This window comes from Raphanus sativus, chromosome 9 (genome assembly GCF_000801105.2).
Source record: "Raphanus sativus cultivar WK10039 chromosome 9, ASM80110v3, whole genome shotgun sequence".
NCBI lineage: Eukaryota > Viridiplantae > Streptophyta > Magnoliopsida > Brassicales > Brassicaceae > Raphanus > Raphanus sativus.
The window spans coordinates 28,834,080-28,850,408 of NC_079519.1; the positions used below are offsets into that span (position 1 = coordinate 28,834,080).

Here is a 16,329-nt window from a genome sequence, read left to right on the forward strand (position 1 = left end):
CCGATAAGTTGCTCACACAAGAAACTCCAGTGATTATGCTTAAGCAAATAGACCAAACCTGATAACTCGAACTGAACCCGGTTCAATAAAAGTGGTATGGGTTGGATTTGGATTTTCATAAGAAACCGACTGGATCAGCAGATTTGGTGTCATAGATCTTCCGGACTATTTATATATGAGCCTGATCGAGTATATTCATAATGTGAGTCCATATTTCCTTCAAATCATATATTTCCCTTTTCATAAATTTATTTAATTACAAAACAGTGATATTTTCTCTACAGATTGGTGCATAAAATTATTCTCAAATATTCACTCTGATTTTTTTATCCATTCAGCAATTTAAAACCAAAAACAATAAATTCAGAATCTTATATAGTTTCTTTGATTCCTCCAAATAAAACGCACAAAATCTTCGTTCCCTTTCATCTCTTTTTCAGAGACTTCAAAAATTATTCATAGGTACTCGTAGTTTTTTCGGTGTACTCGATATGTACACAATATCATGAAGAAATTGATCTTTATTGTTCGGGTTTGTCGGGTTTGATTTGTTAGACAATGATTTGGAACTATTTTCTCGCATACATCCTATATTAAGTGTATATTCTTTGTTGTTAGCACAACGCTTGCAAATGTATATGATTTATTGTTAGTTCATTGGTCTCATTATATGGGTTCATGTTCGTACGTATATAATTTGCTGTTAGATTGTTCTATGTACTCAGGTTTGTTTTTCTTTGCTGTTAATTAGCATATAGTATTTGTATATGAGTTTATTGTCTATGAGATTGTAATATGCATGAGTCGAACAGTCAGTATAAGCCTAGCGATTTAAGGAAAAATTGGAGATTAAAAAAAAATTAGCATCTATATTACTATAAAGAAGACCTTGCTTCTCTCCTAGAGTGTCCACATGGGATGCCATGTCACAAATTCGAGTAACCTTGCTGTGACATCTGTCCCCTCCAAAAACGCAACGTTTCAGTAATACAGTAACTTCATGGGCTTCACTTGCGTGATGCGTGTTTGGGCTTTGGTGTTTTATTTTGTTTCTGGCCCGATAGAGTGTTCGTCCTCTCTAACCCTAATTTTGCTGCAGATGAGAAACGAGCGTCCTCTTCATTTATCATGCGACGCCGACCACATGTCGTTTCCGCTTCTTCGCATTGATTGAAACGGTCTTAGTAAATGCTTTGTGATCAATCCGAATGGTTCTCTCCCCCCACTATGTCATCTTCAATGCTTTTCCGATCTGAAAGGCGGTGGTGTTTGGGTATAAATATGGGTGATTATTTCTCTCTTCGTCTCATCTTATCTCCCATATTTTATATCCCATAGTAATAGATCGTGTTATTGCTAATTCTAGAATTTTTTCCTCTGATCCGAAGGCCAGGAACGTTTGATGCGGTGGTAAACTCAGGGAGTGAATATGCTCTTATTGGATTGACAGGTTAAGCTTTAATATTTTTTCCGGCCGTACTTTTTTCAGCGTCTCTGTCGTGTTAAGTTTTTGTTACCAAATTCCTGGCTTGGTCTTTGTTTGCCATAAATAGATTACTTTTTATCTATAGATTACTTTTTATCTTCTCAGTCGTGTTCAATTGTTAGTACAAAATTTTCAGTTTTGTTTTATAGGTATAATTCTTTTTTTTTTCTTTTTTTTTTACAGGTACATTTCGGCCGCTGCACACTACTTCTTCTTACGCCTCTTAAACGGTGTCTCATGTAGCTGCATCGGCGGTTTGCGTATGCACTACCCAATGTCAGCTGGAGAGAAGAAAATCCAAGAGAGCCATGTTGAAGCAGATCACATCGACATTATAGCTTTTGCCAAATCTGCACGTAATACTCTTAAGTCCTATATCATACACAAATTTAGAGACATAAAAAGAGGTCGTGCTTTTCTTTTTTTCTGTGTATACACTTGAATATGCAATAGGAGGAATTAAAAATATTTTTGTGTTGTTATTCTATGTTATCAGAAAATACAGAACTCTGAGCAAATAGTTGTTCTTCTTCTTTGATGTAGTTGAACACAATTTTGTATTTTTGAAATGACTTTTACGGCCAATATCATAAATACAACTTGCAATGAGTATTTACGGCTATGTCTTTGAAAGACTCTTCTGGTGAAAATAATATATTAATATGGCTGTCCACTGAAAGTAATTTATTTGTATTTTGAGTGTTTACTGATTCTCATAACCTTTACAATATATCTATGAGCTTGATGTTGGTATGTAACAGTGACATGAAGGCTTTGAATTGCTTAATCTGTCTATCTAAATAAATAAAATGATTGTCAGTTTGTTTCTATAGAAACAGGTGTATGTTCCTAGATTACCCAAGAAAGAAGGCTACATGTACAATTTTATTCTGCAAAAGCTTCTTTAGGTATTTACAAGACTGTTTTTTATCCTGTGTTAGGTGTCTGAAATAAGAATCTAGCACCGTTGGTTATAGCAGATTTGCTAATTACTTTCTACTCTTATTTGCTTATGGCTAACAGGTGGTGGATATGATGCACAGTCTGAACAAACTTCAGGAAAGTTGTCTTTAAGAAAACACTGAAGCTAAATGCAAAGAGGAAAAACTAATTGTGGCCAAAATCAGCATTGACTAAGTACACAACTCCTAGGATTGGATTGTAATGAAGTAGCATCTATTTTGTAAATATGAAATCACTCAGTTGTTATGTGATTTTAGTGTAGAAAGATATGAAATAAACAAACGTAACCGCAACTAAGAATTATTTTTACATCTTCAATATGACTAAACCTCCACAACTATTTTAGATCATAAATATAAAAAAAAAACAATTCACCCTTACAATGAAGACACACTCGAGCTTTACATTCATATGCTATGTATCGGTCAATCAAAATTTAATTTCCGTCTAAGACACATTCCGTAGTTATAAAATGGTTACCTGATCTTCTGCCCCTTTATACAACCATACGGTTTACAAATTTCAAAAGAAAATATACAGTTGTCTATTTTTTTATAAATGCATAATAAATAAATAATGTACCTTAGTGATTTGATAAACATACACATAAGATTTCTTGAAAAAAAAAATTTATATCAAAAACAAACCTGTAAAATTAACACAAACACATACATCCCGCCCGTAGGGCGGGCCGACCCTAGTAACTGTATATATCTTTAGTTTTTGTTCCAAAATTATTTGAAGATACCGTGGTCTAGTGGTAACTGCACAAGTTTCAATACATAACGTTTCAAATTCGAGTATAGCATTACAAGTTTTGTCCTTTTTGTGAATTTTAATGAGTGGCATTCTTATACCATCACCTTTTTCCTTGTGATAGGTTTAGGTTTTCTGCAAAATTCCGTTTTTTTTGCCAAATATTTGAATATCATATAAATATGAAATTGTTTTGTAAACTTTACAAAAATTGAAAACAAGATGAGGTTCACCTTAGCAAAAGGAATAAAAACAAAGTGAAGCTCATTTTACTAAAAAGGTTTCCAGTCATTCCTCAGCCATGATAGCATGAGAGTCTTGAAATTCCTTTTATGCTGTTTCCCCAATATTGTGTCCCTGATATTACGGTCGATAAGCTTGCAAATCGTTTGAGGAGTTGACGAGATGCCTTCATGTAGTCTCTTGTCTCTTGTTCCTTCATGAGAATTGGTGTGGGATAACCATTCCATGAAAGCGGTCCAAGACATAAAGCATGAAGGGGTATAACCGAGCCTTCTGAGAATCAGTTCCTATATCTGTACACTTACCTCGCAGCGAAGCAGGAGGTGATCTCTAGACTCTGGAGCAGAGTAGCAGAGACAGCAATTCGGTGTTGTACAAAGTCCACAGTTGAAGAGGCGAGCACGGGAGGGCATTCTGTCATGCTGAGCAATCCACATGAGGAAAGCATGACGTGGAGTGCATGATTTGAACCAAATACTGTCAGCCCAAGTTCGAGAGGCAGAGAACTTCGATAGTGGGTCATCTTCAACCATCCAAATAAATTCATCACATGCCTGAGACTGAGATGGGAGTGGAGTACCAGTAAAGATGAAAGTGCAGGCTCTCTGCCTCCGGTGACCTTGCTCCTCTAAGGTTCCAACCTGTGTCATTACACGCATCTGCCACCGAAGCAAATAGAGGTACAGAGAGCTCTCGAGGGCCCCCGGTTCCGAAAAGAATAAGCCGACCGAGCGGAGACCAATCATCCCCACCAAAAGCTGATGTTCATTCCGTTTCCCAATTCTGCTTTTAGGAAACCTGAAGCAAGAGGACGTAAGTTAAGGAGTGATCTTCATGTCCACGATCCTGCTTTTTCAGCGTCAAGACTCCACAGATTCTCACTGCCAATTTTGTACTTCCTGATCCAATTCTGTACTCCACAGATTCTCACTGCAAAATTCTTTTTGCTGCCGTCAACTATAGAATAACCAAAATTCACTAAATCCATGAATTTTCTGGTTCTTTTCACATCAAATTCCTGTATCTGTTTTTTGTATTTTTAGTTTCTTTTTGTTAAACTTTATTTTTAGTTCATCTTTTCACAAACCAAGATTTTCTTGATCAAACGGAACTAATACATGCTTTTAGTAGATCGCCGTAAAATGAGTATCAATACTTTTTGGCTGAACATATCTTTACAGATTGATAAACGTTTAATCTCATTTTATATATTTTTCTAATCATTTTCAATCTTCACAGTTTTTTTTGGACGTTTTCAAGTTTTGGTTGTGGTGGGCGTGGCCATGATTACGCAGCCGTGCCGCTAGAACTGGGTTGCGGGTCAAACCCGCCCCGTTTGACCCGCCAACCCACGGATTGAGTAATTTTTTTTCAAAATCTTTTTGACCCGTCTGACCCGCATGAAGAAACTACCAAACCCGCATCCGCCCCGCTTAAATCCGCAGGTGATCCGCTAGATACGCGGATAATATTAATAATAATAAAAAAATAATTATTTTAAATATTTTTAATTAAAAATAATAATAATAATCGAGTTATAATTAAAAATAAAAAATAGAATTTTCTTAAATTTAAAAAAATATTTTAAATTTCCAATTAAATTAAATAAAATAATTTTATTTTTATTAAAAATAATATTTTTCTTTAATTTTTTTATTTACTTTTTTGCGGATTGGCGGGCACTCGCGATTAAATTTTGGCTGATCCACACCTGTCCTGCGTTAAAATCACTCGACCCGCATCCACACCTGCGAACGATTTTTTTTTAAATCGCTCGATCTGCACCCATTCTGCGGCGGATCAAACGGGGCAGGGTCCGCAGATAATAAGTCAAATTTCCAGCTCTACGTGCCGCTACTGATTTTGGTCCCTTCTGCATTTTACAGGTTTTCTTAGGGGGGTGTATTCAACTGAGAGTTTCAGGTGATTTGTATTAAAATGACAAATCCACTGTTATTCAAACATGAATTTTAAAAACTCATTTAAAATCTACTGTTATTGAACTTGACATTTCGTAAAGTACTCTGAAATCCACTGTTATTGAAAATATTTTAAGTTGTGGGATTTTAAAGTTTTGAGGTGATTTTAGGGTGTTTGGGTGGAGTTTCTTAGTTAAAAAAAATAAAACTCAAATCCCATTGTTTTAGGTGATATTCTAGAGTAGTTTAACAAAAATCACCTAAATCTCTACAACTTATTAAAATCATCTAAAACTCCATTAAAAATCAATTCACATCAAATGCTAGATTGAATACATCCTCCTAAAAGACATTGTCTGCTCTAATTACTAAAAACAACCAATTACAAAAATTATTAGTCATTAAACAAAGTATTTTAATATTATTTCTGTAAACAAATACATAATTGTTATACATTTTTTTTGAAAGAAACCGTGCTCTTTATCTTTTGGGAAAAGGAAAAGTAGATTCTCCTTAGCTTTTGTTTCACTAAGATTGAGTATGTTGTCGCCTTATGGGGGCTAGAGAGGACAAAAGATATATCTAGAGATATCATGCCCAAACGCTAAGGAGGGAAAGGAAATCTAAAAGATAATAAAACCAAATATTTTCTCGCAAAAACAAAAACTAGGTTTGACAGTCCAAAATGAGAAGATAATAGTAGTTTTCTGGTTTGATTGTTGTGGAATGATTTGATGCACAATTGATAAGCCTGGAGATCTGATTCCCCGGACGATTCAAGTTTAGTGTGGTTATTCATTGAGCACTCGCATTCTTTAATGTTTCAGTTCTTGGGGAAAAACTACACAACAGAATGGGAGGAGCTTCTCTCGCTTCTGCGTCACCAGTATTTTAATCGCTTCAAACTCTTTTTGTTTGGTTACACTTTCTAAGCGACGATATATCGTAATTTGGCGGGAAAGCAACAGTTGAGGACATGGTGAAAAGCCAAATATCGTGGACTTGACAAGGCCTGATCATCGACATGATATCTTCTCTGTGTGAGCAAGGACAGACGATGTATAAGGGTGGCCTGCCGTTGTGTTTGCTACTCGCTAGCTTAGGAAAAATCAAATGATAAAACTTATCTAAAATCTTTGTTCTTTTTAATCTATCTTATTAAAACAGAAACATTATAACTTCTTCTAAGTAGATTTTTAAATTGGACATCACATTATTATTCTTAGTCTAACCTTCATTTAAATATTTCCTTAAAGAGTTTAATATCAACTATCTATCATTTAACTCCACTATAAGATCTATGTCTATGCATCTATTAAATAAAATATATGTTTTTTTCGTTAGAGATTAGAGTATACTCACATGATCATATTTATATTATATCATAGTAAAAATATAATAATCTCTCTCCTTTATTATAGTCAAATGAATACAATAAATGTCTCCAATATAAATATAACACGAGTCTAAGTTCTTAAAAATAAAAATAAAAATAGATAGGAACAAAAATAAATATTACACATGTTATTAAAAATATAAATATTACACGAGTAGGTTGACAAAAAAATACAAATATTACGCTAATCCTTTTTTTCCATCAACTTATACAAACTTAAACTGAGTAGGTTGACAAAAAGATACAAATATTACATGAATCCTTTTTTTTACACGAATCCTTAGCCAATCATTATACAATTTTGACTTTTTGGTCTAGTTATTTCCTAAACAATTGATTCAGTTAACCAAATAATTTAAGAACACGTTTCCTCCCATCATTAAACTATAATTATCTTAAACACAAAACCCCTTTTAATTAAAAAACAATTATTTGGAATCAAATACTGATGAATCTTAAAATTTTAAATAGCTTGATGCAGAACTTTTGAAACTCAATAATAAAGATATCAGAACACATTTTCTTAGATGTTCAAATAATCGAGGTTTGCTTTGAATATACACTAAATAGAATATACTAACGTATATTCTTACTTAAATAACAGAAACATCAATTTATACTTAAAAACGATTATTGGAAACTTTTTCACCAAATTGAGTCTACTATACCTAAAATCTCGGTTACAATCAAATATTCACAATCAAATTGTCAGATTTGAAAAATCATGAATATGGAAAATCCTCTTCTCCAAGTTTATTCTACTATACATAAAATCTCGATGTCAAGAGATTTTATATTTATTATATCTGACTTAATAGATTAGAAAATATTCATTTTCTCCCACTAAAATGTGTGTACAAGTACTTGTCTTCGTATTCATCATTGGACATTCACAAAACTTTTAGAAAAAATCCCAAAAAGCACAATGTCAAAACCAAATCGTATTGGTTGATATTATATTAGTGTTTTCACTATACAATTACAATATAATATCTTTAAATTAATAATCTATAAATTAATATCTCTATAAATTAGTATAATTTCATAGTCTCAAATTGAGTTTTTGGTTCAATTAGTATCTCGATAAATTAATAATTTCTATAAATTAATAAAAAAATATAGTTTTGGTATAGTCCCGACATTATTAATTTATAGAGGTTTCACTTTATATCTCTAATACACCAATGAAAAATTATTAATAGGAAAAACAGTTTTAAAATTGTTCTTAAACAATATGTTTTAGACAAACTCAAAATTATATAAAACCACATTATGTGAAAAAGACAAATTCCAAATTGTATCAACTATTATAAAATATATGTTTTATGTTAAAAATAAAAAAGTAAAATCCGCGCGGTCGCGCGGGTCATGATCTGGTTCCTTGTTACAAAAACACAAATTGTTGTAAAAGAAGTATTTTGACTTTTGAATAGATTTGAAACATTTAAAAAAAGATAACAGCATTTACCATCTTATCACTAAGTTTAAATTGATCAGTCGAAATAATCAATCCAATAATTTTACGAAATAAAAGATATATTGATTTTAAGAGAATTTAAGCTATATAATTGTCACCGTAAATAAAAGGTACTACAGCAATACAGTATCAGGTTGTGCAATCAAATTTGACATATCCAAAACATTTGATATAATCCTATAACTGTCTATTATGGCAGTGCACCATGATACAGACCTATCTTCTCATTTTGTATAATGGATCTTTATTTGCATTTCGACATCATCTTAGCGCGCATCTGTCAATGAAAATTTGGAAGGCTTTTCCAAAGCGTCAAAATTATTCAATAAGGGTGTTCTATGTCTTATATTTCTACGCCATATATTGCTAAATAATGTCCTCTCGAAAATTCTTACTATGTATGCTTCTCACCATAAGTTTGGCTACATATTTTAAGTAAAGAAGTGGGGTTAGTGCATCTCATGATATATATTCGAAATTTCACGAACGGTAAATAGTCTTTTTTCAAGGAGTGCTTGAGTTTTTTTTGGAGTAAAATTTCTGTGTATTTCAAGACTGTGTGTAGCCAATATTAACCAATACTGCATACAGAACATATTCATCTAGACACCTTGACCAAACTGCATTTTTAATTCGCATGAAAATAAGAGATAATACATCTTCTAATATCTGGTCTAGTAAATAGTTTTGAGCATGACGCATGATGGATATCACAGGAGAATCGTGGACTAGTATTTTGGGTATACAACGAATTATCAGCCTGCCATGGTCTCTGATGGACCTCGGATCCACTCAGAAATTAGGATTAAGGTTTAGGATAACATATAGAACAAGCAATGAACAAATGACTTTTTTAAACACAATTACTATAGTTAATTTATTTTGCATATCTTTTTTTTATATACCTTCACAGTTAAGGTCATGTATTGGTGCTTAGACTCTTTTACTCGAGCTTAACACCAGATTAGTCAGACACTCTTGAACCCATAAATCATAAGTTGAATAGTTTTTCTATTCTTTATTTTATCATTTAATAGTTTTTCGTTGATCAATTTATTTCTGATTTTTTAGAAAAGGTTGAGCTATATACAAACATATCAAATCATCGGAATCGTTCTCTGAAGATCCACGCCTGATCAGATTTACTTGCACCATGTTGAAGATCTCTTGTAATCCTTCCTTCCATAATCGCATAGTTGCCTGTAAACATTCCTTCCATAATCTGCATAGTTGCCTAATAAATCGTGCTCTCTTCGGGACTTGAAACCTGGATTTGAGAAAATCTGCAATAAATTGCATAGTCTGAGAATCGAACCCCAGACTTAGGTGTAGAAACCTTTAGACCTTAACCATTAGGCTAAGGTTCTTCCACACATATCAAATCACTTAAGTTGAACATTCTTCATTTCAATTTGTTTTAAAGTTAAACCGAACATGAAGATATGTACACGCGTACCTACAAATATCAGACTTTAGCTATAACATTTTTTTTTTGAAAAATATAGCTATAACATTTCGTATACCTTTTACCAATATAAAGTATGCCTGGATAAACGATTTATGATGTTAACATTTTGGCCATCGTAATTACGTCTACGAAACATCTAGTTCATTATGGAAACGAATGTAACAGATTAGTTATCACTTGTGATTCTAATTTGGCGTCTATAACATCAAGATCACTTAATAAGACTTACCGTCGTTCTTACATATTTGCTGATTGCAAAATAAATGAGTTTGATGAAGAAAACTCTTTGATGAATGCTCAAGCAACACGTAAACATCAATGAGGTTCGCTTGACTACATTGCGGGAAAAAAATAGTTGTAAAGCTTAGAATTCAAAAATAAATTGTTAAACAAGAAGAAAAAATTGAACCATATATTTTTTTTTCAAAAAATAAAATAAAATTGAACCATATATAAGCAAACACCGTAATTATTTTTATTGTCGATAACTAAATATTATTAAAAACCGCAGAAGCTATAACATATTTTGAATTAGATCTTCTTATGTGAATTTATATAAAATATCCTTTAGCAATATAATATGTGCGTACAAGTACCATACAACACCACACATATATATACTAGGTGTTCTCCTATACCATACGCAGTAGTAATTTTTTTTTGAAATTTAAAACATATTTAAAAATAAAATTATATTAATATTTTCGATTTTATTTTATTTACTAATATTTTAATATAAATTTTACTTTAATTGAATATAAACTAAGATAAAATGAAAAAAATAATAATTATACTTAGAATAGATATTATATATTTAACTACAATATTAAATATTTTTATCTATTTATTCTGGATAAAATATATAAAATTAGTTTGTATAAAATTAATAAAAATTGATATAAAAGCTGTATAATTATCAAAAAATACAAATGAACATTATTTTTTGAGTCTTTTAATATATAAAATAATTTAATAATATTACGGTTAAATATTGGATTTAATTGAACATACAATTAAGATAAATAATGAATTTTGTTTATTTTTTTATTAACTTAAGAATAGATATGTATATATTTAAAGTTATAATCTTAGATATATTTTTATCTATTTCTTTTGGATAAAATATATTAAATTAATTTGTATAAAATTTATTAAAATTGATATAAAATCTTTATAATTATCAAAAAGTAAAAAATGAATAGTATTTTTAGAATCTTTATTTATATAAAAGAAGTTAATAATATTACGATTAAACATTTATATATTTTTAAAAAAATGTAAAACAATTTGAAAATATTTTTTAGTAATAAAATTATATAATTATAAATAATATTTCGAAATTTTAAAAATATAGTTAAATTATTTGTTGTCATATTTGAATAGATTTATTTTAGTGATGATGTATAATTTACTTTCATATTATAAAAATTTACCGAAAATGTAAATAATCATTACATGTAATCATCTTTGTTAGATTTAATCTTAAGTCATGTCACATTTATTTGGTAAGATTATTTAGGAGAGGACATGTGTCAAAATCATTTGGCAAATAATTTATCTGGGATAGAACCAAAATAATGATAATTTTAGTCAGTAATGATTTTATTACCATTTCTAGTTCATTTACCTGTAAATATGAGAGTTAAGACAAATAATAAATAACTATACGTGGGGTCGAGTACTGTTGTCTTTGTTCCCTTTGAGTTCTAAATAGTATATGATGCTGATCATCGAATCTTTTTTATTCAAAACTGCACGTTCACGTAAGGCTATTCTTGTTCAAAGATATTTTTATTATTTTGTTGATTTTAAAGAGACACCGATAATAATATGGAATATATATATATATATATATATATATATATATATACACCAATAAGACCTTCTTACGATTTGTAATGAAGTTTATAGTATTTGAAGTGAAAAATTTGTAGTGTTCTTTGAAAAAAAAAAGACAAAAACAATTGTAGTGTTCCTTGTCCAAGCTTCGGCATGTGGGTACGAGTTACTCGGCTAGAATTACTCAGTTTTTGGTTGGTATAAAATTATGCTGAAATTAAACTGAAAATTAGGTTCGGTCTGATATTCTTATATTTTGGTTAATAAAATTTTTACTAAAATTAATCAGAATTTTTGGTTTCGATCAAATTCTGATTAAAACTCATTTTTGGTTAATATTAATTATTTCAATTCAAAATTTAGCTAATTAGTTTAATTAAATTTGAAATTTTTGTTGGAATTGGTGTATGACATAATTATATATTTTTAGTAGAAAAAAAAACTAATCAATTTCTGAACCAAAATGATAAATTTTTAAAAATGTATTTAATCGAACTGAACTTACCAAAAGCCAAAAAATTTTGGTTTGGAAAATCTCAAACCCTACCTGAGCTCATACAAAACCCATCATTTATATATTTAATTATATATTAAAAAATTAATAGAACAAAATTGACTAAATCCATTGAAATGCGCATATAGATATTGATGTGTTTATTTTAAACATTTTATGTGGATGCAGTTTATTAATTTCAAAAATCTGAGTATGTAAATTTAAAAATTTTAAAAAGTTTTAAATAGCTATATTTTATGAAATGTTATATTAAGAAAAATATAATATACACTATTAAGAGAATTGGACACCCGGGAAAATATGTATTTGAAAATTCAATATATTAAAAAATAAATGTTACATCATAGCACCTAACATGTTTTCACTAATATACTTATAAAAAATGTAAAAACCTTTTCTTTTGGTGTCAATTATTTGAATGCGTTAAATCCAAATCAACCAAAAAAATTTCTAAACATCTACCTTGACATGGAGTTTTACTCAACTTGGAACCAATTCATGAAATTAACATGATCAACCTTGAATCTCATATGTATTTAAGATTTCTCATGAAGATTAGAGAATAGACTTTTTTTGAATCTATGGGTTAGGTAGATTTAAGGTGGTTAATGAAGAGTTAAGGTATTTATTGTTAGATATACTATTTTTTATGCTTACTAAGTGTTTTTAATGTTATATTAGATTTGATCATTCTCATCTAGACCTTAAGCTATTTTAACCCAGGAAGGTATTTGTTAAAATACTTGAATGAAGTATTGCTCTAGCATGAATAACCAAAGGGATTTGATGTTAAAAATTTCTAGATGGTTAGTAGACTTGAGCATAATGCATGCTTGAATGAATTAGGCCAACGAGAGTTGATGTTTAGCTCATGATTGCATAGTGATTATTGTCACATGAGTGGATTTATATATTTGAATGCGTTTTAGACTTATAGAGACTTGTGATTGGTTAAAGTTGACACCTTGACTTGAAAATTTGCTTTAGATCAATTACATTTGATTGAAAGTTTAGTTCTTACACTTATTTCTTTATTGGATTTGAGATCACCTTGTCTATATTTCTAAGATCTACATTCATCTATTTTCTTATTTGCTTAGATAAAGAGAGTTTGTGTATTTTTGGTGTTATAGATCTCTAGTTTTCGGTAGATTCGATCCTGAAATACTATACGAACTACACTAATCAAAAATAATTTTATATCAAAGTATGTAACTATTGTGTGTTTATAATTGAAATTAATGTAATCCTTTGAAAAGTAGAAAAGATAATGAGAAAGGAAAAGTAGTCATTTATAAAATCCTTAATTGCTCTTCTCATCAAACCCAAGGTTCTCTCCCTGTAATTATGGAGTTCATTAGCAATCACATTTAAAATAATATTTAAAAGTTACACGATAAGATTCGAATTGAAATCGTATAATTGAAAATGAAAAGGTACAATCCCTCAAAATAATTTATTACTTCGAACAAAATATCGACTTCATATTCTAAATAATCTTCCATTTCAAAATTTTCATAAGCAAATATCATCAAGAATATTTAAAATAGTAAAGTACAAACGTAAACATTCGCGGGAGATTGATCTATATATCATATCTTCTTCTTTTTTTGTCAGCTATATATCATATCTTCAGATTATGGTTTTGTTGTAATCACAAAGACATGGTCGACTCTAAATTTTTAGAAATTATAAGTAATTTAGTATATCAAATTTAAAAATTCTGGAAATCCAAAAGTAATAGTTCATTTGGTTATTCTAGGACAAAAATCTAAGACACTTACCGAAAATTATTTAGAAACATACATTTTTTTAAAGCAAAAAAATTGAGATGGTCACTGAATTTTTTGTTCCAGTTTTGAAGCTTTGATTTGGCTATACAGTAGATTAATCTCTTCTTATTCAACTCAGTATTTACTTTCTTTGAAAGGATAGAGCTTAACATGGAAACTATGGTTGTACCAAACACAAGTTGGACTAATCAATACATATTCAAAATATATACAACCAACTAAAGATCCTCAAGGTCAGGCTTCTCTCACGTAATTATGAGGTTCACAAGGATGCAACGCCAGCAAATAACTACGATACTTACAACCCTTCTTGCATGAAGATAATAATAATAATAGATATCTTTATTACCAGTTTACCACAATATGCTATTTTCTTGTGAAAAACAAGAGGCAATCTGAGACAACTAATGTGTATGATGACACAAATACATGAATGTAAATTATTTTAATTAATAAAGTTTATATTCATGTATCGTTTTCGTAGAACTTTTAGATTATTCAAACTTTAAAATATGGGAATCCATATTCCACACTCTACTGTTTTAAAGAGAAAATATCTAATTTTATAGTTTTAGCTTTTTATGAACAGGACAAAAGCAGCTTACGTTAAAGATATGAACCGGACAATAAAGCTTTCCCACCAAAAAACCTTAGCTCCAATCAAATGAGTTATTGGATATGATTGAGTTATTAATATACTCAACTAATTTTCTTTAGCTCAAGTTATTTATATTGCATTATAATATTATATATATATACACACACATGTACATCAGTTTCACCTCGGGCCATTCCTCTTTCAGAACCAAAAAGATGAAAACCTTATCTCATATCCAAATCATATTTCTCCCCATTGCTCTTCTTCTCTTCATCGCTTCCTCATCAACTCCATCAACATATCCAAACCAAACCAACTTAGATTACATCAAAACATCATGCAACCTCACACACTACAAAACCCTTTGCTACACCTCTCTATCTCCTTACGCCTTAACAATCGATTCAAACCCTCAAAGACTCGCCGTCACCGCCCTCAATCTTACCCTCTCCTCAGCTAAATCTGCAGCTAAGTTCATCAAGAACATTCCTCAGGGCAGAAGCGGTCTAACACGTTTCGAAGCGGGAGCGGTTGCTGATTGCGTGGAGGAGATTGGAGACTCGGTGAGTGAGCTCCAAGATTCAGTAAGAGAGTTGGATTCTATCAACTACGAGGATAGTTCGAAATTTGAGATGGTTATGTCGGATGTTAAGACATGGGTTAGTGCTGCTCTCACTGATGATGACACATGTATGGATGGTTTCGGCCAAGATGGTCGAGCCAAAGCGGTCGTGAAAGATTTGGTTCGGCGACATGTTGTAAAGGTTGGTCGGATGACTAGCAACGCGCTTGCTATCATTAATATGTACGCGTCCACACATGAGAAATGATCATAAATGTTCATATTGTCATACACAAAATTATTTTGTAACTTTTATTGGCAAAATTGCTCATGTTCCATGTTTATAACTTCATATGTATACTATGTACCCTGTTATAGGTATTGTGGATTTCATGTATACATTTTAATAGTTTTATAATGTCACCGCAAGAACATTATGGAAATTTTTATTGTCCCGCTACGTATGTATTACGTAGCGATTTAAGCACGAGATGTAAGTTTAATGTGTCTTAGTAATTGTGGAAAATTACAATAAAATGAATTTAGATTGAAAAAATTAGCATAATCTAATTGCAGTAACAAATTAAAGTTGTAAAGTCCGGACGAGTACAATGGGAAAACGACCAATTTTCCCAGGAACTTGTTCATTTCTTGGTTATCCTACACAAATGTTTAGATCAAGCTAAAACACCATAAACTAATATAAATTTAAAACTCACGCATAAATTCTTAAACAGATCAATGTGGCAAAATAAATCAAAATTAATTTCGATTTTGTAGTAACTGATCACATTTTAATAGTTTATATGTGAGATTTAAAATTTTGTATTAGTTCATGTTTTTACGTTGATCCAAACGTTTGCATACAAAAACCAAAGAAGGAACAAATTTATGAAGAAACTAGTGGTATTCCGGCGCTACGCGCCGGGTGTGTATATTTTATTTTTAATAAATTTTAAATCAATTATATGGTTTTATTAAATAAAATATTTCCAAATATATGAATATTCAATTATGCCGAAAGAGAATGATAATTTATCTATTCTATTTGATAGTAGTTCTAATCGAAGTGTATCAATTTGTTTTGTTTTGATGTTGCTTATAAAAAAAAGGAAATATTATAAATTGTTTTCACTGACAATTCAATAAAATAGAATAAATAGTTGATAGTCGTGAGAAAGTTAATATAGTTGAACATTAACATAAATGTATTGATTGTGGAAGCCTCTTAGTCCAGTGGTTTGAGTAAGGGATCAATTGCTTCTACACCTAGAGGTCTGGAGTTCAAACCCCAGAAAATACCAAATTATGCAGA

The 16,329-nt window shown here is 30.6% G+C and overlaps 2 protein-coding genes and 1 long non-coding RNA gene across 8 annotated transcripts; 2 read left to right on the forward strand and 1 right to left on the reverse strand.

The window, feature by feature from the left end:
• Positions 1-203: 203 nt before the first annotated feature.
• On the forward strand, positions 204-2,756 carry LOC108827470 (uncharacterized). Of its 6 annotated transcripts, XR_008938317.1 has the most exons (6): positions 204-462; positions 1,100-1,285; positions 1,389-1,450; positions 1,670-1,842; positions 2,320-2,394; positions 2,510-2,756. It is a non-coding gene; the product is annotated as an uncharacterized LOC108827470 (long non-coding RNA). The 6 variants fall into 6 exon arrangements; XR_001945668.2 differs by having other exon boundaries at positions 207-1,285; positions 2,307-2,394; XR_008938318.1 differs by having other exon boundaries at positions 208-1,285; positions 1,670-1,893.
• A 979-nt stretch (positions 2,757-3,735) lies between these two features.
• On the reverse strand, positions 3,736-4,098 carry LOC130500201 (uncharacterized). Its single transcript, XM_056994957.1, has one exon. The coding sequence runs from the start codon at positions 4,096-4,098 to the stop codon at positions 3,736-3,738; it is 363 nt and encodes a 120-aa protein (XP_056850937.1).
• Positions 4,099-14,625: 10,527 nt separating this feature from the next.
• LOC108825899 (pectinesterase inhibitor 10) lies at positions 14,626-15,411 on the forward strand. The gene has a single exon (XM_018599258.2). It carries the CDS (start codon positions 14,668-14,670, stop codon positions 15,280-15,282), a length of 615 nt encoding a protein of 204 aa, XP_018454760.2. The 5' UTR covers positions 14,626-14,667; the 3' UTR covers positions 15,283-15,411.
• The last annotated feature ends 918 nt before the right edge of the window (positions 15,412-16,329 follow it).